Genomic DNA, 24,555 nt, shown 5'->3' with positions numbered 1-24,555 from the left:
CTGAGACCCCTCTGCAAGGGGATCTCCAGTGGCCTACTAATGGGCTTTGGATCTCCACTCAGACTATTTGCTCTTTTATGATTGACATAACTTTATGCAACATAATGTTCTCTGAGTCCATCCATGTCATGAGGTACCTTAGCTTTTTTTTAAAGAAATGTACAGTATTCTATAGTGTATGCGTACCAAAATCTCTTTCTTCTTTCTTCTACTGATGGGTTGTTTCCAACTTCTTGCTTTGGTGAATAGTGCCTTCAAAGAACATACCCAGCAGAGGTATGGGTGGAATTTCTAATTGCAGTGAAGTAGGGCCATTATTATTTTCCATAATAAAAAAATAACAACTCACTGCCACCGAGCTGATTCCAACTCATGGCAGCTCTGTAGGAGAGTAGAACTGCCCCTTATCAGTTTCTGAGACTATAATTTTTTATGGGTATAAAAAGTCCCGTCTTTCTCAAATAGAGTGTCTGGTGAGTTTGAACTGCTGATCTTGGGGTTAGCAACCCAACACGTAACCACTATGTCACCAGGGCTCCTTGCTTTCCATAATAGCTGTACATATTTACAGACCCACCAGCACTATATGAAAGTTCCAATCTTCCGTAAGGAAATTTTTTCACAAACTTTTTGAAGTCCTCTTGTATTTATTTGTGGGTGTTGTCTCAATTTCCTTCCCACCTCTGTTCAGCTTGATCATCTATATATGCTTACTCACAGATTGCTATTACTGTCTCTGCAGGATTATGTATGCAATAGTGTTTATTTTCATTGCATTTAATTCTTGTGCTATTCCCAGTATTTTTCTTTGCCCTGATCATTTTATACTGACCTCCTTTTTATTATATATTGCCTTTTCCTTCTCCCAAATGAATACGTAGCTACACTTCCCCTTAGTGATTTACTCTCCCTTGCCCCAGGTAACCTTCAAAGAACGCTTCTTTGTGTGTGTAAACCTTTTCTTGACTTTTGACAGCAGTGGTCCCAGAGTATTTGTCCTTTGGAGACTGACCAAATTTCACTCAGCATAATGTCAACACGTAAGAATAAAATTCACTCATGTTATGAAAATATCTTGAAGATTTCTTTAATGGTGCATAGTATTCTCTTGTGTGCATGTGCCATAATTTGTTCATTCATTGATCTGCTAACAGGCACTTAGGTTGTTTCCATCGTTTTGCGACTATGAATAATGCTGCAAAGAACATAGGTGTGAAGCAGACTTACAGACAGCACAGGTTATTCCACTCACCGGAGAATCCTGGAGTTAAGGATGCCAGTTTTCTAGCCAGTTTCTCCTTTTCCAGGGCACTGTCCAGTTTTAGTGGTCTGAGGTGAACTTTGAAAATAGAGGCTCTTCCTTTTATGTCTGGTGGTCCTTTAGAATTATTTTTAAGGGGGGAAAATAATCACTATGAAACAGTTACATCTATCACCATAAGAACTAAACTGACTCTAGTGAACATCATCTCACCAATGAAGATCTGTCTATCAAAACGCCCTGGCCTCATCAGGGCAGGGTCCAGAATGTCTGGCCTGTTGGTGCCAGCCAAAATGACTACATTTGTCGTCGTATTAAATCCTGAAAAGATAGTAATAAAGATTTAACCATTAGTATATCAGACAAGGAAGAAAGAGTGTGTCCATCAAGAGTTTCTAAGTGAGCATTATTGCTTAGGAGGCAACAAGCATCTCTTAAGGGTGATGGAAAATTTGTTTGCAGTGGTGACGGCTGTACAATAAAATGAACACAATCTCACTGGAAACATTGACAAACAAATATTTTATGAGGAGTACCAATGCATTCATAAGTTCTGGTGATGCAAACGTTAAACATCCAGCTGCGAACCAGAAAGGTGGCAGTTTGAAACCTTTCAATGGCTCTGCAGGAGACAAACCCTGGCAATCTGCTCTGTAAGAATTATAGCACAGGAAACACTACAGGGCAGTTTGACTCTGTCCTATCGGATCATTATGAATCCGAATCATTTTGCAGCTCACAAACAAACAAGTAAATGTATTACTTCACTAAATATGCTTTCCAATTCATTTTCCAGTGATTTTTCAAGACACAAACTTGAATTCGCCCCTATTATTCACATATCATTATCCAACTTTTTTTGTATTTACAGTAATAGGGAAAGATCTACTACTCAACTATTCTGCCCATTAATGATACATCTGGCAGCAGCAAACACAGAAGTGGGAGGCTAAGCGTTATGATAGAGGTGATAGTTACAGTTGTGTGTCAATTTGCCTGGGCCATATTCTCAGTGGTTTGGCAGTCATGTAATGATACAGTTGGACAGGTATATAATCATGTAACTTAGCACTTATGTAATGATATAGTCAACTTTCAATTTGTGATCTGATGTAGTTATCCTCCAAATTCACTAATACTAATTTTCACATAATGACCCGGATATTGAACCCAAACCATGTCAATATGTAAGAAATGGTTCTATTTTACTTACTATTTATCTTATTTTATTGGCAATAGTCATATATTTGATTCAAAACTTTAAGAATCAAGTCTCTAAAAACAAGTTACCAAAAATGTTATTCAACTACAAACTTAGAATATGTTGATTATTTTTTAAAGGTTTCAAAATACTAATATTCAATTTGAACATGCCGTGTCTAAACAAATTCCCTGGGTCACAGGACAACACAACACAAATTTAGAGAAATATGCTAACTTCCGCATAAGTAATCTCTTTTCCAGATTCAAGAGGTGGTTTCATTAGACATTTCTCAGTAATGTCACAGCTGCAGACCCTTCTCCATCAGGACACCCTTAACTAGGGAAGTTCACTTGCTTGACTTCTCCCAAATGTAGTGTTCTGTTCTAACACATCACTCTAAGTAGAGACTGACCTTCAGAATGTGTAGGGGACTTTTCACTGTGGGGTTTACACCAGGCTTAGCAATCTAAAGCAGTTCAACATTTCTGCACACAGTCAAGTGTCCACATGTATTAACAGGAGGATGAAGTCAGCCTACAAATAGATCTTACTAAATAACAGGAAAAAAATGGGACTAAAAGGGAAAGATTGACACTTTCTAAAATTGCCAGTTTTACACCTGATTATGCGTGGCGTTTTCTTGATGTTTCAGAATCATGATTTTGATAATGAGAATAAAATTATTTTCTAAATGATTTCACCAATTTTTCTCATTCCACATCAGGTATAAATGCCATTTTAACACCAATAATAATAAAGTTACAGCCATACGAGAATCCGAGGGGGTACCCCAAAACACCGATGCTCATTTGATTTTTTGATGTGAGGGGCAGACTGTTAATCAAGCTTTGTATTTAGAGGTTTTGGATAGATTGCATAACAGTGTGTGACAAAAAGGCCTGATTTGTGGCAGACGGAGGGCTGATTTTCCCACCACAACAATGCACCTGCTCACACAGCTATCTCAGTGTGCGAGTTTTTGGCAAAAAAACAGCATGCCTTTCTTGCCCCATGCATCTTACTCACCTAACCTCGCTCCATTCCACTACTTTTTGTTTCCATCAATGAAGAGGGACATGAAAGGAGAGCAAATTGACCACATGGAAGAGGTGAAGAAAATAAATGAAGGTGCTGTCAGCTATCTATATAGATGATTTTGAAAAATGTTTCCAAGAATAGAAACACAGATTTGACAAATGCATTAAATGCAATGGAGAGTACTTTGAAGGTGATAAGGTTATTTTGTAAAAAAATTTAAATACATAGCTTTTTTGGGGGGAGGTGGGTGGTATTTTCAGTCATTTTCTGTACCCCCTTGTATTCTGCTGTCATCTACACTGGTATGGTATCAACAGCAAACTGAATCAAACCCAACCCACTGCCACTGAGTGAATTCCAACTGACAGCAACCTTGCATTGGGTTTTGAAGATTATCAACATTTTCCTATGAATTGGCTGGCTAGGTTTGGACATCAACCTGAGGGTTAGCATGAAAATACTAAATCTGCAGTACTGACTTGGGAAAGGTTGTTTGTTTTAGAGTATGCTTTTCCTTCTTTTGCACTTACCAGTGGCATGAGGATTGTCGTTTTAGAGACATATAAAACAATATAAAACATCATTTAAAATACAAAAGACTTGAATATTCACCATCCATTTCCACAAGCAGTTGGTTGAGTGTATTTTCCTGTTCACTCTGCCCTCCAAAATTGCCTCTTCCTCTCTTCCTTCCCACAGCATCTATTTCATCAATGAAAAGAATACAGGGGGCATTCTTCCGAGCAAGGGCAAATAAGTCTCGAACCTTAACAAAAGTATAAACACTAGAGTCAAGCTTGACTAGTGAGCAACATTCATTCTTCAAGTAAGAAATAGACTGTCAGGTTTCCTGTCCCAGAGGAAGGAAATCTTAGTAGCACACATTGTAAAAGTACACATTTGAGTAGAGGGAGAAAAGAGTGAAATAATGAGTGCAAAGTAGCAGCAAATGATTAATGACTTATTGGATAATTAACTGAAGGTGAGCAAATGTTATTTATAGAATCCTATAACTACAACTATATGTAATAAATACTAACAATATCTGCTATTATTACAGCAAAAAATTCAATAGCATATACTTTTGCGCTACAAAAAGGCAATATAATAGAGCTGTAAACTTTATATTTGGTTTAAAAGTGTAAACTACCCTGAGGCTCACGTCTTATGCTTAAGCAGTTACTAATAAGCTAGTACATCCATGCAATGGTTACACATAACCCACTCAGTTTGTCAGAAGGGCTCAACACCCACCCCAAAGAGGGCAACGGTATCCCCTGCAGCCCAAAGCTGATGATTAGGTCTTAGCAGCCACATATTGCCCCGCTGAGTCCACCACTCTCAAGAATGACTCATTTGCTGAAAACAGAAACCAATAACACAGCTTCAAGTGGGTGGTTGAGGGGGAAGGAGGAGGCGATGTAAAGAGGCGTAGGCAAGAAAAGTATGTTTGGAGACTGATTATGGAAGCGATTGTACTATCATGTTTGACGGAACCATGCAATGATATGACATTTGCATGAATTCCCAAGGTAGAGCAAATTTAAAAAAAAATGTATAGAAGGCATGGGTTTTGGGCTGGCACTAAATATTAGCTGTACCTTAATAACAATTAGTTATTCCATCATAGCCCTGCTCAACACACAACTTCATGAAAAGATCACTGAAGATAAGAATGCTACAGCAAAGTGTGGTGAAGAAAGTACTGTAGATGGTGGTCCGACTATCAATCGGAATAGTGTCTGGGGTCTTAAAGGTTTGTATTCAAGCAAGCAGCCATCTAAGCAAGGAGTCAACTAAATCCACACAGAAGCAGCACACCAGCTTGTGTGATCCAAAGATGATAATTACAATATTTAGGTATGGTGAAAAGGAAAGTATAAGAGCTAAAGTTATGAACACAATTTGCAGAAGGCAATGGAGGACAAAGGGAGCCCAAAATCCATCTGCTGAGTACCTAGTCATTAGACTGAGCCACTGGCAGACCGGCTCTAGCCAAAGGCAAGAATCTCAAACAGCCTTCCTATCATGCAGAAACCACTGTAATCACGATCATGCTTGATCAACTGCAATACTTAGGCAGTTGACCCCCCTACAGATACGCACTAAGTTTGTATGTCTTACTTGTCCCACGACAGAAATTTCCTCCCTACCCTTTTGAATGTTGATGGGGTCTTTTCCTTCTAAAGCATTATTTGTATTTGTGTCTTAGCATTTGTGTCTAAAGCATTATTTGTGTTGTATACTACTATGATTTTAGCCATACCACTTTAGTACGATTTTATTTTTTATTATTTTCTGTTGGGTTTCCCAGCTGTAAAGCACCAGAGGAGTGGACACATAATGAGAAGAACTGACACAAGGGGTTCTAGGGAAGGCAGAGGTGGGGGTGGGCAATAGGGAGGGAAAGGAGATTTCGGGAGCAAATAATGAAAGTGGTAAGGGAGAGGAAGCACTAGAACTGATTGTGATTGCACAACTCACGTTAAAGGTGATTTATCCAATGGGGTGGGGGGTCCCTCTAAGATTGATGTGGTTGTGACTGTTCAATGCCCCTTGATATGATCAAACAAGTGAACTACTGAATTGTATGCTACGTAAATTATGTCCCAGTAAAGCTGTTGGAAAAAATGTAATTCATAAAAAATAAAATCATAACAGTTAAACTTAAGGATTGTCTGTTCTAGCCCCTCTTCATCACTTATGAAGTCAGCCTCTTAACTTCTGTTCCCTTCTAAGAGACTTAGAGTCAAAGCCTTTTCTGGTTTCTCTACCCTTTTCACTTCAGTCACCATAAATCCAAGTCTAACTCATCATCCCCACAGCTAGGGTTTCTGGATTTTCATTCCTACACTACTCTGAGCACACCTCTAATATGTCATGTTCCTCTCTGCATTCCAGATGTCTGATCAATGAATATTCATCAAGCTTGTATTGGAATATTTCTTTAATTTCTTGTTAGAAACGACACTTGGCTATATACCTACAAACCCCTCAAATAAATAGCAGGGGTTTTAATCTACCACTCCAATTACTACCACTAAATAATTAGGTTGAGAAATAAACAGCCTACTCCTGAAGCCTTGCTGCTGGCAAGTACTTTCTCCCCACTCAATGCAGCGGTCTGGGCCTGGTGCCTCAGTGCAGTCTGGCTCTACAGAATGTGACTTTTCCTCTCCGTGCTTCACTCCCTATCTTCTTGATTGCTGTGCCTATGGGATTCTTGCTCTCTCTACTCCTTCAACCACTTCTCCTAGTCTTTAGCTCTATTCCAGCACACTACTGCCACCAAGTCTATTCTAAGCAAATCTGCCTGAAAAGCACTTCCCCCTCTGACCGTCATCTTACAGACTCAAGCATTTGACATTAACAATTTTTCAATTTCCCATCTCGTCACTCTCTAAATCCCATTGCTCTTCCATCATCCATGGTTCCCTGCCTGTTCCCACCTTGCCCATATTAAATTCGTTGGCCCATCCTTATAAACATTAACTTCTCCATGCTCTCCTTTCTTAAGACTTATTTGCCTGGAAAAATCCATATGAATTAACCTACTATATTTCAATTAATCTAAACTCAAAAACCCAACCTCACTGTCACAGAGTGGATTCCAACACACAGCAACCCTATTGGACAGGGCAGAAGTGCCGTGTGAGTTTCTGAGACGGTAACTTTTTAAAGAAGTAGAAAGCCTCATCTTTCTCCTCTATTGTGGCTGGTGGTTTCTTTCAAGTGGCTGACCTTGTGGTTAGCTAATTAGTAAAGATGGTATTAATTGTAAGAGCCATAATTACTATATGTCAGAAAGAAAAACAAAAATAAAACACTGCCAATTTATAATACAATGCTTTCTTAACTGGCTACAAGTTATATCTTGATATTGTAATACTAAGTACTACAGTAACTGTAATAATACTTTGCAATTCAATGACAGAAAAAAGCAACATTTTAAATACAGGTAAAATATAAAGGAGTAAGCAACTTAAGCATTTATTCAAAATTAATTCACACTCACACTTCCTGAATTCAGAAGATGCTACTTAAGACACTATAATATTGCAATGGGAAAAAATTGAAAATACAGAACTAAACTTTTGTGTTTATCTACAGTCAACTGATTTTCTACCAGCTTGTCAGGAACATCTCTACTGGGGAGGTGAAGAGGAAGTAGTCTATTATAAAAGGAGTTCGAACAACTGAAGAGCCACCTGTGAAAGGATAAAGTTGTACGGTCAGTAATTATTTTAAAAGATGAGACTATAACAGGGCAGGGAAACTGTTATCTTGTTGATGTTGTTAGGTACCACTGAATCGGTTCTGACTCATAGTGACCCCTTGTACCATCCTCACAATTATTCTTATGTCTATGCCCAACGATGCATCACTCCCCACTATATCAGTCCATCTTGTCGAAAGTCTTCCTCATTTTTGCTGCCGCCCTGGTACTCTACCAAGTATGATGTCCTTCTCCAGAGACTGGTTTTTCCTGACAACATGCTCAAAGTACATGAGACAAAATCTTGCACTCCTTGCCTCTAGGGAACATTCTGGCTGCACTTCTTTAAAGACAGATTTGTTTGTTCTTTTGGTAGTGCCTGGTATTTTCAATCTTCTTAACCAGCACCTTAATTCAAATGCATCAATTTTTCTTCAGTCTTGCTTATTTAATGTCCAACTTTCATATGCATACCAGGTGATTGAAAATACCATGGCTTGTGTCAGGCACACCATATTTCTCAAAGTTAACATTTTACTTCTCATTACTCTAAAGAGGTCTTGTGCAGCAGATTTACTTAATGCAACTCATATTTTGATCTCCTGACTGCTGTTTCCATGAGCATTGATTGTGGATCCAAGCAAGAAAAAATCCTTGACAACTTCAACCTTTTCTCCATTTATCATGATGCTACCTACTGATGCAGTTATGCAGAATTGGTTTTCTTTACACTGAGTTGTAGCCCATAGTAAAGCATGCAATCCTTGATCTTCATCAGCAAGTGCGTCAAGTCCTCCTCCTAACTTTCAGCAAGCAAGGGTGTGACATCTGCAAGTCACAGGTTGTTAATAGGTTAATAAATCTTCCTCCAATCTTCCTCACATAATACAGCTTCTCTGATGATATGCTCAGCATATAGACTGGGTAAGTATATTGTGAGCATACAACCTTGACACACTTTTCCTGATTTAAAACCATGCAGGATGTTCTTATTCTGTTCACACAACTGTTTCTTGATCTGTTTACAAGTTCTGCACGAGAACCATGCAGTGTTCTGGAGTTCCCATTCTTCTCAAGCATATTTGTAATAGTCCAAAGAGTCAATGCCTTAAGAAAGTCAATAGAACAAACAGTAAATACAAGAAAATGTCTTTTTTGATATGCTCTGCTTCCAGCCAAGATACATCTGACATCAGCAACAATAGTCCTTGCCCCACTTCCTCTTCTGAATCTGGCCTGCACCTCTGGCAGTTCCCTGTCAATGTATTGCTGCAACGATTGTCTGATACTCTTCAGCACAATTTTAGTTGCATGTGATAATAGTGATATTGATATACTTTGAATATTTTGATAGGCCACCTTTCTTTGGATAGGTACACATATGAATCTCTTCCAGTCAGTTGGACAAGTAGCTTTCTAATTTCCTGGCACAGATGAGTAAATGCTTCCAGTGCTTCATCAATTTGTTCAAACATTTCAATTAGTGTTCCATCAATTCCTGGAGCCTTGTTTTTGGCTAATGCTTTCAGTACAGCTTAAACTTCTTCCTTCAGCACCGTTGGTTCCTACACATATGCTACCTTTTGAAATGGTGGAATGTTGATCAGTTCTTTTGGTTTAGTGACTGTGTATTCTTTCCATCTTCTTTTGATGCCTCTTGCATATGTCAATAATTTGCCCACAGAATCTTTCAATAAAGCAATCCAAGGCTTGCAGTGTTCTTGGATTCTGTAAGTTTAAGATATGCTGAACATGTTTTGGTTTTTTAGGTCATTGCACATTTCTATATAATGTCTGACTTTGTCTTCTCGAGCTGCTCTTTGAAATTTTTTATTTGGCTCTCTGACTTCATCAATTCTTCCATGTTTCTTAGCTACTCTATGATTAAGAGCAAGTTTCAGTGTCTCTTATGACGACTTTCACTTTAATCTTTTCTTTCTAATGTTTTTAATGATCCTTTGCTTTCCTGATGTCCTCCCACGGCTCATCAGGTCTTCTGTCATTAGGGCTCGATGCACCAAATCTGCTGAGATGTTCTCAAAATTCAGGTGGGAAAGACTCAAGATCATATTTTGGTTCTGAAACACTTGTTTTAATTCTCTTTAGCTTCAACCTGAACTTACTTGTGAGCAATTAATGGTCTGTTCCATCGTCAACTCCTGGCCTGATCTTAGCTGCTGATATTGAACTTCATTTTCTTTTCCTACAGATATAGTCAATTTGATTTCTGTGTATTCTCTCTGGAAAAGACTTCCTTTTGTGTTGAAGAAGTCATTGGTCTTACAATATTCTATCATGGGATCTCCAGCTTCATTTCTAGGACCAATACCGTATTTTCTAACTACTGCTCCTTCCTCTGTTTCTAACTTTTGTATTAGAATTTACAATAATTATCAAAGCACCTTGATTGCATGTTTGATCACTTTTAGAGTGCAGACATTGGTAGAATTCGCCAACATTTTCATCACTAGCTTTTGTGGTTGGTGCATAAATTTGAACAAGAGTTATAGTGATTGGATTTTCATTAAGGTGGATAAATATAATCTTATCACAGACAGCACTGCACTTAAAAGACTTCTTGAAATGTCCTTTTGGACAATGAATGCACCATTTCTCTTGTCATTAGCAGCATAGTAAGCCATAAGACTTTCTGATTTAAAATGGCCAATACCAGTCCACTTCAGCTCACCAATACCTAGAATGTTGATTTTTATCCATTCCATTTCATTTTTGACAATTTCCAATTTTTTTATATTCATATTTCATACACTACAAGTTCCAAATATCTGTTAGTATCTTTTTGCACCAGTTTTTTCTCATTTTGAGTTGTGCCACATCACTTGTACCACCTTCATCTGAAGGTCCGAAGGCTTTACTTCCACACCATCGCGGTCTACTCCACTCGGACAAGGCGGCCTTCCTCCGTGATATCTTGAGGGCCTTCTGATCTGCACAGCTCACCTCCTGCTCCATCTCTGACAACCTCCCGCTTCCTTTCCTGAAGCTTTCAGTATCCGAGAATGTTTTGATTCTGTCCATAAGACTTCCTGTGGTTAATCTCTTAGAAGAGGGCAGCATACTCCTTCTTTATAGTGGGTTCTTAGTCTGAGAGCTCCACGGAAGCCTGTTCATTTTGAGTGATGCTGCTGGCATTTGAAATACCAGCACGATAGTTTCCAGCATCACAGCAACACACATTACCACAATACAATACACTGACAAAGGGGTCAGGGAAAGTAGATGAATGGAAATGGAACAACCAGGGGAGAAATAATGAGAATACTCAGACACTGTAAACAATGTAACCAATGTCACTGAACAATTTCTGTAAAAATGGTTGAAATGGGAACCTAAATTGCTGGGGAAATTCACACAAAAAATTATTTAAGAAAAATGAAATTATAACCTTAACTCACATCATGTATAAAGGTTAATTTACAGTGAATCACAGACGTAAATGTTAAGGGACAAAACTGTTAGAAGACGACATAGTGGTAAATATTCATGACTGAATTTGGCAATAGTCTTAGATGTGACATCAAAGCACAAGCAACAATGAAAAACAAGTCAAAACAAATAGCATGTGTTGGTGAGCATTAAAAAAATTAAAACCCTCACACACTGCTAGCGGGAATGGGAAATGCATTTGCTGAGAAAGTGTTTGGCAGTTCCTTAAAAAGTTAAATAACTTATCATGCGAGCCAAAAATTCCACTTCTACATACATACCCAAGGAAAATGAAAACCTATGTTCACAGAAAAACTTGTACAACAATGTTCACAGAAGCATTATTCACCATAGGCAAAAGGTAGAAGCAACCCAAATGTTCATCCACAGAAGAATGTACAAATAAAATGTGGTATTCATACACTGGAATATTATTTGGTAATAAGTGGAGTGAAGTACTAAGTCATACTACAACATGAACTATTATACAAAATGAAAGACTAATAAAACAAATCACACTCACTACCCTCGAGTCGATTCAGACTTATAATGACCCTAAGGACAGGGTAGAACTGCCCCTGTGGGTTTCCAAGACTGTAATTCTTTACAGGAATAGAAAGCCTCATCTTTCTCCTGGAGAGCTGGCTGGTGGGTTCAAACTGCTGACTTTGTAGTTTGCTAACTGCGTAATGCCCAATAACCTAATTATGCTAATTGGGTTATGTCCAATGCATAACCACTACATTACCAAGGCCCAAAGGAGCCATATATTGTATGATTCATTTACATGAGATGTCCATAGAGACAAATCCATAGAAAGTGTTTTTCAGTCATTAGCAGGACTAGAGTTAGGAGTGACTGATAATAAAGAAAAAGGCCCTAAAATTGGTAATGGTTGCACAAATCTGTGACTATAATAAAATCCATTGAATTATACCCTCGCATATGTACATTATATCTGAATAAATCTGTTATTTAAAAAATCTACAAATTAAAGCCATTTCTTGAAATCTATAAATTAAAATTACACTATATAAAAGACCACAATGATGGTAGAGGTGGCAGAATGTGGTTAGTAATAAAAAGCATGAAGTCAGCTTGGATTGAAAGATCCCAAGGTAGCAACTGGTTAAACAGGGCTTTGGGGGATACAGAGGTAGATGCATCACCAGAACAAAATAGAAGACTTACTCTAGCTGGACCCACACCAACAAACATCTCCAAAAACTCAGATCCACTAACTGTGATGAAAGGGACATTGGCTTCTCCAGCTGTTGCTTTAGCTAAAAGCGTTTTCCCAGTGCCTGGAGGACCTGTGAGAATGGCACCCTTCAAATAAACAAAAATGACATTTAGTTAGAATTTCAGAATGGTGAACTGTACATTCCCTAATAATTCCAAGGTATTAATATCTCTACAAATCTTACTGAAATACGCTAGAGGGGGCTTCACAAATTTTGTGCAAACTTTTCATATCTTCCCCCCCCACACACACTTTTCAAAGCATCTTCATATTTCTCAAATATTTGGAATATACAGAACATTTTAAAACTATTAGTAGGAAAAAATTTTAAAATAATTTTATTTTTTTAAATTTGTGTATTTACTTATTTTACAACACAAACTTATCACCTCCAATACACTTAATACATCAGTCAAATCTTCAATTCTATACTTGGAAACATTTTTCAAACTCATCTGTTGGGATGGCTGACAGTATTTCCCTTGTTTTTTTCTTCACCTCTTCTAAGTCCTCATATTATTGTTCTTTCATGTCCCTCTTCATTCGCAGAAACAAAAAGAAGTCACACAGAGAGCCGTCAGATGAGTCAGGTGCATGGGGCAAGAGAGGCATGCTGTTTTTTGCCCCAAACTGGTGCACTGAGATGGATGCATGAGCAGGTGCACTGTTCTGTGGCAAAACCAGTCCCCCATCTGCCATAAATCAGGCCTTTTTTTGTCGCACACTGTTATGCAATCTTTTTAGAACCTCTAAATATAAAGCTTGATTAATAGTCTGACCTGGTGGAACAAACTCGAAATGCACTATCCCCCACATATCAAATGAGGATGGTCTTGATCTTTGATTTTACTTGACAGGCTTTTTTGGGTGAGGTGACAATGGCGTTTTCCACTGGCTTAATTGATGGCTGCTTTTGGGGTCATAAGAATAGCACCATGTCTCGTCACCAATTATGACATTGGAAAAAAAGGTCTGGGTCACTTTGGAGCTGTTCTTTCAAAGCCCAGCATTTTTTCACTCGATCCTTTTTTTTCCTGGTCAGTCAAAACCCAAGGCATAAAGTTTGCAGCAACGCTTCTCATTACCAAATTTTCCATGAAAATTCACTAAACCAAGCTCCCAGATAGTCCAGATAACTTCCCCATCTCTTTCATAGTCTGTTGTCAGTCTTGAAGCACAAGTGCACAAATTCTGTTGACATTTTTGTTTGTTCGGGAAGTTGACAGACGTCTAGAACAAGGTTTATCATCAATGGACATTTCACCTTTTTTGAATGAGAAAATCCCTTGTATAAGTTTTTCCCATAGCACTATCCTTGTAAGCTGTGTTCAACATCACAACAGTTTCTGTGGCATTTTTCCCAAGAAGGAAACAAAATTTCATAGCCAGATGCTGTTCTCTTAAATCAGCCATCATAAAAAATGAGGTTTGAGTGAAACCGCTTTTATGAAAAAATTCACTGTGACCAGAGAGAACCATCCCAAGAGATGCCACTGGGTGCATTAACTCAAGAAGTTGCTCAATGCTTGCCTAGCAGGGAAAATATGCCCATCAGAGCTTTTTTCCCCTTTCCTGGGGGCGCAACCCATCTTAATGTGAAATCCTGATTACTTTTCATTTTATCCAGTTTTTAGAGTAGGTTCTCAGCTCTTTAGTTTAATATTACATAAATGTGACTTATGGTTTACTCAAATAATTCAAGGAGATACAACTACACTAATTTGCTTAATTCTTTGACATAGTCCATTTATTTATAAAGTCAATCTCTCATTTCTACTGTCATACATAGGTTAGTGATTTTTAGCATGACTGAACTTGTGACTTATATCTAACTCTATATACTTTGCTTTTAGATTTATTTTCCATTAAGTGACTAGCTATAAACAGTGTCCTCTACTATCCATAAATATACTACCACAAATTCTGGGTGTGGGGAGCTGAAATTCAAGATATTTTCCCCAGCTTCCTAATAAAACTTTAAGATTTTAAATTTTCTTCTTTTTAGTTTTCAGAAATGAAGCAAAAAATCTAATGACCCATGAAGAACTTAGTTAAAAAGAAAAATTATGTTTGATGAAACAGTATAAAATTATTTAATATGTAAACAGGTATAACATATATAACAGTAAATTTAAAAGTTATAAAGTGACTTTTTACCCATACAAATGAAATTTAAATATTAAGGAAATGATGACTCCTTTCTACAAGGATTGACTTAAACTTCATTAACATTTAACTTTACTTCAAGTTTTACTATTGTTTGAACTGTGAAATTTTTAAAAAGACTTAAATATTTTTCAATTCATTCATTCATTTAGCAACCAAGTCATGCACCAAGTAGCAAGTTCCTATTCTGTATATAGTAAGAGGGCCTGGGCCCATGGCTAGCAAGTAGCAGAGTAGGGTTATGGATCTTTGCTTGAAGGAGAGAAGGTGACAGGGAGTTCTATGTGGTCTTTTCCTCCATTGCATCCCTTGTGCTGTGAACAGTAAAAGCAGAGTAGGTAGTCCTCTGAAATCTCTTGGAGCAGTGAGTGACTGCATGAAAGACAATAGGGTGTGATATAATCAAGATATTATGATATCTAACTCAGACTACAGAGAGGGTAAAGATTCTGGAGGGCTTGCAAGAGGGAGTAGCACAAATCTCAGAAATCTACAAACTACCTGGCAGAAGACATACTCAAAATAACTAGCCCCCAAAGACATGAAGTTAAGTAGAGACTAGTCAGTTAAGAAACAGGTAGCAGGGGAGTCATCTGTAATAAGTAATTAAACTTTAGATACAGTTCAAATGACTTTTGCACTAATAAATTTAAAACATTGTCAAAGTTCTTACCTTTGGAATTTTTGCTCCTAGGTCTTGATACTGCTTTGGGTTTTTCAAGAAATTCACAAATTCCATTATCTCTAACTTTGCCTCTTCACAACCAGCCACATCTTTAAATTTCACATCTATTTCATCTTTCAAGACTTTGGCAGTGGTTTCTCCAACACTGAAGAGCCCACCCATTCCTCGGCCTGTTCGTCCAATGCCAGCAGGCCCTCTTCTTATGGTGTACAGTAAAAATGCAATTATGAGAACTGTAGGTAACATGCTCAGCAGAAATGAACTAAAGGGAAAAATACACAACATTGTTTTCAAGATTGTTAATATTTTTTAGTGTTTGAAAGATAATTTCTGATAACCATTGGGATGTATTTGCACATATTTTCTATTTTAAAAAATGAGCATTCTAATATTTTATTCGAGGCACAAAGGATTTTAGTGTGTTATGTCACTGAAGCAGAATCACAAAAGATCAAAGAAAATCTGTTCTGAACACATATGCTGGAGTCTGGATTCCCAGACCTCTGAGACAGACACAGGTAGCAGGCCAACATCACCATAGATCAAAGCATACCCAATCAAAACAGGATTTGGGGTAGCGTTTTCACCTCTCCCCTCTTCCTCCCTCCCTCGATAAAGCTCCACTGTCCTAAGATTCCAGTACCTTCAAGGCAGACATAGGCTGCAGGCCAACACCACCACAGATCGATATATACCCACCCAAAGCACTTGCCACTTGACAGACTCCACCACCCCTACATAGCCCAGCAGACCACATACCACTAATAGGTGCCACAATGCCCTGGACACTGCAGTCAGCTGCAATACTTCCAAACAATAAAGAAAAACAAACACAAAAAACTGAAAATCACCCACTGCAGTAGACTGATTAAAAAGGGCCTAGAATTACTAGGGATAAGAATTCAGAAGAACGGTACTTGGGTACTTTCAAGGCATGCAGGGCATGCATGTGAGAACAAGAGAAATAATTGAAAAACTAAAAACTCTATGTGAAAAGGAATACCAGAAGATAAACAATATTGTTGATGTTGTCAGGACAGGAAAGTTATTGTTGCTGTTGTTGTTACGTACTGTACAGTCGGTTCGGACTCACAACAAGCCTAAGTACAACAGAACAAAACACTGCCTGGTTCTGTGTCATCCTTATAATGGTTCCTATGTGTCAGCCAATCCATCTTATTGAAGGACATGCTCTTATTCACTGCCCCTCTACTTTACCAAGCAAGATATCCTTCTACAGCAGCGGTTCTCAACCTGTGGGTCGCAACCCCTTTGGGGGTCAAATGACCCTTTCACAGGGGTCATCAAAGACCATTGGAAAACACATATTTCAAGGACTGTTTGTTGGCTTTTAGGAGTGTTTTCCGGTCGAGTCTGATAGGGTACCATGCCCTGGACCCAAAGTTTATTTTCAGTGTTCCCTGGGGACTTTGTTGTTCTTTTCCCCTTGCTGTTCTGTTGTATGCCCTTAATGTTTTGCCTCGGTGTGGTGGAATCAGATCGGGATAAATTCCCACACTGTGTCTCCAGTGTTGTCCCATGTAGGGCTACGGTCAGTGAGGGAAGTCATGTCTCATAGTGGGGCCAGCCATATGGTCTTCTCTGTGCATTGGCTACTCGGAGCGGGAATCTCGTCATCAAGGCTTGGTGGGCCAAGATGTGCTCCACTCTCTCTCCCTCCCCCTTCACGTATTCCCATGTGCTCTTATCAGACACGTCCCTCTCCTTGAGCTGCAGCTTCAGTGCTGTCCTCTGAAATAAATTCTTCTTGGGGGAGGGGCAGATGTCCATGTAGTTGGGATTGGGGCTGGCCCCTCAGACCTCTCTACTGGTGAAAATAAAATTTACATGTTGCCTACCTTATCTGCTTTCTTTGAGGAACATGATATTGAACCACACAAAATGATTATGATGATAATTTCTGTGAAAGAACACTTGCACATGCTTGCAGATGAAATTTCTACTTTCCAAATCTACCTGACACCCCATCTGCAGTTGCCAGAAGCCCATCCACACTCAAAGTTGAGGATGTTCCTGAGACAGCACAAGAGGAGTTCATTGAAATTATTAACAGCGACAACTGGTGTCTCTACAATGCCAGTTACAAAACTCTGGAACAAGTGTGTGCAGTCATATCCTGTTCTATTTGAGACTGTGTTGCACCTTCTTCCATTTCCAACAACATATCTTTGTGAAACAGTTTTCCAACTTGTTGATTATCAAGTCTAAATACAGAAGTGGACTTGTTGTGGGAGATAATCTTCATTGTGCTCTTCCAAAGACTGCCCCGAAAATTTCTGATGTGGTGAGAAAGAAGCTATCTCAACCTTCACACTGACGTTGACCTTTTATGCATACTGTCACAAAATGTAGCAATGAAGTCTACTGTTGTTATATTAAGACTGTTACCCATGTTATACCATGCTTCAAGAAAAATTGTATTTATTTGTAATTAGAAATATTTCACAATAATTGCATATTGTTTTTGTGATTAATCACTATGCTTTAATTATGTTCTATTTGTAACAATGAAAATACATCCTGCAGATCAGGTATCACATTACGATTCATAACAGCAGCAAAATTAGTTATGAAACAGGAACAAAAATACCTTTATGGTTGGGGGTCACCACAAAACGAGGAACTGTATTAAAGGGTCATGGCATTAGGAAGGTTGAGAACCACTGTTCTACAGGAACTAGTCTCTCCTGACAATGTGTCCAAAGAACGTACAACAAAGTCTTGACATTTTTCTCTCTAAAGAGCATCATGGCTGTATTTCTTTCAAGACAGATGTACTGGTTCATTGGCAGTCCATGGGAACTCAATATTCTTTGCCAGCACCATAATTCAAATGCACTGATTCTTTGTCAGTCTTCCTTATTCAATGCTCAACTTTCACATGCATAATAGGCAATTGAAAATACCATGGGTTGAGCCAGGCACACCTTAGTTCACAAAGTAAACTTCTTGCTTTTCAACACTTTAAAGAAGACTTGTTCATTAGATTTACCCAATGCAATTTACTTATTTCTGACAATATTCTGCTTCTAGAAAACAAACAATAAAGTAATAGAATTATACAATGTGGCAAAAGACCTGAGTTAAAAGAAAATAAAACTCAGTCATTGAGTAGCTGGAAGACAATTACTCTAACTACAATGGATGAGAGCAACAATCAACAAAAAAGACAAAAGAATCTGTAGAAAGCCAAAGAATGAGGTGGGACACTATCAAAAGACATAACTTATGTTTTATCACATTCCAATAATAAAAAGAAACAAAAAATCTACAGAGAAATAACATAAAAAAATCATGGAAGAAAATTTCCCCAACATCACAACAGATAAAATAACTAATCCTACAAACGAGTAAGGAGAAACTTGGATTTCTCAGGAAGAACTGTACAAGAAAAAAGACAGTGGAATGGCATATATAAAATTTGAAAGAAAATAACTGCCAACCAAGAATCCTATATCTAGCAAAATTACCTTTCAAATATGAGAGAGAAATAAAGATATTTCGAGACAAGGAAAATTGAAAGAATTTGTGAAAACAAGACTAGCAAAAGGAAAAATATTAATGAAATCACTATGGACAGAGAATCAACAACAATAGCAGAGAATCTGAGAATAACATACAGGGCATAACAAGCAGAAACCAATACAATGAAAACACCATCACCACAGAATACAGAATTACAGGGCATACAAGTGAATCCATGAAACCACCACCAAGAAAAAAGGAAACACAGACAGCAAAAAGAGAGCAACACATTTCAATAATGAAAGAAAATGAATGTCAGTGAATTAAATGCACCAATCAAGAGGCAGAGTAGCAGACTAGATTGGAAAACAAACCCCATCTACATGATGCCTACAAGGAACACACCTTAACCTCAAACATTAAAAAAAAAAAAAATCCAACGAAACTCATTGCTATCAAGTCAATGCTGACTTGTGACCCTCATAGGACAGGGTACAACTGCCTGTGTGGGTTCCTGAAACTATGACTGTTTATGAGAAAATAAAGATTCCCCTTTCACAGAGCAACTGGTGGATTTGAACTACTGACCTTGTGGTTAGCAGCCCAACACATAAGCACTATGCCAAAACAGCCTAAAAATCAAAGAATGGAGAAAAATTTACTAAGCCAATTGTAAACGTCAAAAATCAAGAGTGACAATATAATCTCTGATGAAATAGACTTCAAATAAAATAGCATAATGAGACTAGAATGGATATTTCATAATGATTAAAGGAACAAGTGAACAAGAAGGCATACGCATAGTAAATATACATGACCCAAATGAAAGACCGTCAAAATATACCATTCAAATCCTTAGAGATGAAGAGAGAAATAGACAGGTCAGCAATAATGGTAGATAGCAAGGAAAAACATATCATCAGGAAAGAAACTCAACAAAGAAACAGAAGAACTACACAATACAATCAACCAATTTAACTTCCTAGACACATACAAAGTACTCTACTGAACAACATAGTATATGTTCTTCTTAGTGTGCATGGTACACACCCTAGAATAGACTTTATGTTGGGGCATAAAGCAAGCCTTAATAAATGAAAAAACACAGAGATCCTACCATCTATTTTCTCAAACCACAATGCTATAAAACTAGACATGAACAACAGAAAGAACATAAAGCCATACACATGTATACTGAACAACACAATACTTAAAAATGACTGGAAAATTTTTAAAAGACTGGAAAAGATAGTAAATAAGGGATGAAATTAAGAAACTCCTTAAAACAAATGAGAACAATAGCACCACATGCCAAAACCTTTGGGACACAACAAAGGAGCAATTTATAACAATTAAAAAAACACATGAAAAAAGGAAAAATCCAAAATCAACACCTTAACACAACACCTCTAACAACTAAAAAAAGTGAAACAACATAACTCCTCCAAATAACACGTGAAACAAAATAAAAAATGAAACAGTAAAACAATTTTAAAAAATCAACAAAATAAGTTGATCTTTGAAAGGATTAACAAAACCGACAAATCGCTGGCAAACTTAACAAAGGAAAAGGGACGAATCAGGATGAAAAGGGCAACATCATGACAGATCCAAATGAAATAAACAGAATAATAACACATTGCTATAAAAGACTTGTACTCCAAAAAGTGTGATAACCTTGAAGATAAGGACAAGTATCTAGAAATACAACATCTACCCAAATTAACATAGACTGAGGTACAAAACCTCAATAGATAAATAATAAATGGAAAAATTTAGAAGGTCATTAACCAAGAAGAGCTCTGGACCAAATGGTTTCATGGGGGAATTCTACCAAGCATTAAGAGGAGAGCTGTGACCAATTCTACACAGGCTATTCCAGAATATAGAAAGAGACAGCAAACGCATTCTGTGAATTGAGCATAATAACCCTGGCGCTAACCCGCCCCCTCCCAAAAAAACCCTGGGCAAAAAAACCCAAAAGGGCAGAAAACTATATCCTAAGGATACACACACACACACACACACTATGTATTTAAATAAATTCTGGCCAATAGAATCCAGCAATATATCAAAAAGTTCATTCACTATGATCAAGTAGGTTCCCCAACAGGAATGCAAAGCGGGTTCAACTTTAAAAAGTCCACCACATAAATGAGGCAAAAAATAAGAATCACACAATCATATCAATAGACAAAGAAAAGCCATTTGGCAAAATCCAGCACTAATTTCTGATACAAGCACTCAATAAAATAGAAATAGAAAGGAAATTCTTCAACACAATAAAGGTTATATATCTAAGAGTCAACATCACATTCAACAGAGATCAACTAAAACATTTCCCCTGAGAACAGGAACCAGACAAGATATCCCTTATCACAACTAGTCAAACCTTAGCCAGAATCATTAGACAACAAAAGGAAATCAAGGGAATATAATTGGGCAAAGGAGGGAAATGCTCATGATTTGCAGATGGCATAATTTTATATGTAGAAAATCCCAAACACTCAACAAAAAGATTGTTGGAAACAAGGGACTTAGTAAAGCAGTAGGATACAAGATTAACAAGCAGAAATTAATTGGATTTTTATATACTAGCAAAGAGAGATCTGAAAAAAGACATCAGAACACGGTACCATTCACAATAGCCACACAAAAGATGAAATGCTTAGGAATAAACCTAACCAAAGAAACAACAGACCTATACAAAGAAAACTACATACTATTACTACTACAAAAAAAAACCAAAGTGTAAAAAGACCTACACAAATGTAAGAACATTCCATGTTAATGGATAGGAAGACAAAATTGTGAAAATGTCAATTCTACCCCCATTCTCTAATACAAAAAACAATTCTGACCCAAACCCCAATTTTATTCTCTCAAGCAGTGGTTCTCAAGCTTTCTAAGGCTGCAACCCTTTAATGCAGTTCCTCATGTTGTGGTGACCCCTCCCCCCAACCATAAAATTATTTTCGTTGCTACTTCAGAAATGTAATTTTGCTACTGTTATGAATCGGGTGACCTCTGTGAAAGTGTTGTTCAACCCCCAAAGGGGTCACGACCCACAGGTTGAGAACCACTACTCTAAAGAAATGGACAAACTAATGACCAACTTGATAAGGAAAGGGAAGAGACCTAGAATAAGCAAAGAATCAAAACCTACTACAGAACCACAATAGTCAAAACAGCCTCTTACTGGTACAATGATAAACCAATGGAACAGAATATTAAAATAGAAGTAAGTTCACTTACCTACAGGCAACTGATCAACAAAGGACCCAAAACCATTAAACTGGAAAGAGCCTCTTCAATAAATGGTGCTGGAAAAATTGGATCTCCAGTTACAGAACTGGACCCACACCTTGTGCGATGTACAAAAATAAACTGAAGATAAATCACAAACCCAAGTGTAAATCCCAGTGCCATAAAGATCATCAGTAAGAAAAGTGGAAGACACTTTAAAGGTCCTCTTTCAGGGGATACACAATTACAAAATATAAGAAAGAAGCACATACAAAAGACTGAAATAAGCTACTTAAAAGCACGAAAGACTTCATCAAGAGAGTAAAAAGAAAGCCCACTAGTTGGGGAAGAAATCCTTAGCAGTAAAACAAAAGATAAGGGACTAGATTTTAAAATCTATATTCTGCTCAAATTATACAACAATATCATTGATATCACATGGCAAGAAAAATTTTGCTGAAGATCATCCAACAATTGAAGCAGTATATTGACAGGAACTGCCAGAGGTTCAGGCCAGATACAGGAGAACATGCAACATGGGATATCATGGCTGATTTCAAATGAATCTTGGCTCAAAGCACAGAAAGCCAGAAAGATGTTTACTTGTATTTTATTGATTATGCAAAGGCATTGGACTGTGTGGACCATAACATACTATGGATAATCTTAAGAAGAATGGGAATTCTAGAAAACTTCATTTTGCTTATGCGCAATTAGTATATGGATCAAGAGGCAGTTGTGTGAAAAGATGGGAATATTGCATGTTTAAAATCAGGAAAGGGGTGCATCAAGGGATAGCCTCTCACCACACTTGTTCAATCTATATGCTGAGCAAGTCATCAGAAAAGATGGATTATATGAAGAAGAATGTGACAACAGGATTGGAGGAAGGCTTATTAACAACCTGGGCTATGTAGATGACGTAACCTTAGTTGCTGAAAGTGAGGACGACTTGAAGCACTTGCTGATAAAAATCAAGAATTGCAACCTTCTATATGGATTAAATATAATATATAAGAAGACCCAAATCCTCACAACTGGACCAAGAAGTAACATCATGATAAATGGAGAAAAGTTTGAAGATGTTAAAGATTTCACCTTGCTTGGATCCACAATCAATGATCATAGAAGCAGTAGTCAAGAAATCAAGTGACACACTGCATGAGGTAAATCTATGGCAAAAGACCTCTTTAGAGTACTGAATAGCAAGAATGTTACTTTGAGGACGAAAGTGCACCTGACCCTGGTATTCTCCATTGCATCATATGCATGTGAAAGTTGGCCACTGAATAAGGAAGACTGAAGAAGGATCCAAGCATTTGAATTGTGGTGCTAAAGAATGCTGCAAGTACCATAGACTGCTAAAAGGATAAACCCATGTGTTTTGGAAGCGAAGTAAGGCCAGAGGGCTCCTTAGAAGCAAGGATGGCAAGACTTAGTCTTACATACTTCAAGAGGCACCAGTCTTTGGAGAAGGACAACATGTTTGGTAAACTAGAGGGGCCACGATAGAGATGAAGGCCCTCAACGAGATAGGGCTTGACAAAGGGCTGCAAAGAAGGGCTCACGCACAGGAACAATTTTGAGGATGGTGCAGGACTGAGCAGCTTCATTCTATTGTGCTTAGGGTTGTTAAGAGTTAGAACTGACTCGCTGGCACCTAACAACACTATCTGCAACACCTCAATAAGAATAAAACAATCCAATTAAAAACAATAAAACATGAACAAACATTTCACTAATTATGACATTCAAGTAGCTAACAAACACATGAAAAAATACTCAAATCCCTAGCCATCCAGGAGTTGTAAATCAAATCAACTATGAGGTGTCACCTTACACAATAAAAAGACTACAGAAAACATCAAATGATGGATAGGGTACGGAGACACAGGAACACAAATACTTCTAGTGGGCTTTTAGATAAGCGAAAACATTGTGGAAAGCAATATGAAGCTACCTAAAACTTGGAATAGAAATTCTATACAACAGAGCAATGCCTCTGCTGGGTAGAGAGCCCAAAGAAATAAAAAACACATTAATGTATGCTCTCTCAGGTTTACTGCAGCACAGTTCACAACATCAAGGAGCTGTAAATAGCGCAAAACCCATCAAAAGAGGAGTGGATACAGAAATTTTGGTAAATACACATACACAAATGTCATGAAACCATGAAGAACTTCATGATCTGGATGAGCCTGGAAACCATTAAGCTGAGAAAAAGTAGTCAAACACAAAAGGGGAACTATTATATGAGACCACTAACATAGGGATAAACATCAAGATAAACATCAAGGCATTTGACTGGAGATCCCCTTGCAGAGGGATCTTGGGGAGGAGACGAGCCAGACAGGGTGTGATGTAGCAACGATGAAAAATACAATTTTCCTCTAGTTCCTAAATGCTTCTTTCCCACCACCACTATCATGATCCGAATTCTACCTTGCAAGTCTGACTAGACCAGAGGGTGTACACTGGTACAGATAGGAACTGGAAACACAGGGAATCCAGGGCGGATGATCCCTTTAGGGCCAGTGGTGTGAGTGGCGATACTGGGAGAGTA

The 24,555-nt window shown here is 37.8% G+C and overlaps 1 protein-coding gene across 1 annotated transcript in view; it reads right to left on the bottom strand.

Annotated features, from left to right (window-relative positions):
* AFG3L2 (AFG3 like matrix AAA peptidase subunit 2) overlaps positions 1 to 24,555 on the bottom strand; it is an 80,493-nt gene that overhangs the window by 29,413 nt on the left and 26,525 nt on the right. Inside the window, exons 8-12 of the mRNA XM_004702870.2 lie at positions 15,249 to 15,522; positions 12,358 to 12,495; positions 4,116 to 4,269; positions 1,475 to 1,582; positions 1,253 to 1,378 (exon numbers count right to left, since the gene is read on the bottom strand). Coding sequence (XP_004702927.1) covers positions 1,253 to 1,378; positions 1,475 to 1,582; positions 4,116 to 4,269; positions 12,358 to 12,495; positions 15,249 to 15,522 — 800 coding nt within the window. The remainder of the gene's footprint in view (positions 1 to 1,252; positions 1,379 to 1,474; positions 1,583 to 4,115; positions 4,270 to 12,357; positions 12,496 to 15,248; positions 15,523 to 24,555) is intronic.

The sequence above is a fragment of the Echinops telfairi genome, unplaced genomic scaffold, assembly GCF_000313985.2.
Source record: "Echinops telfairi isolate 266 unplaced genomic scaffold, ASM31398v2 ScPeMD7_57;HRSCAF=196, whole genome shotgun sequence".
NCBI lineage: Eukaryota > Metazoa > Chordata > Mammalia > Afrosoricida > Tenrecidae > Echinops > Echinops telfairi.
This window is presented reverse-complemented; position numbering and strand designations above follow the sequence as displayed.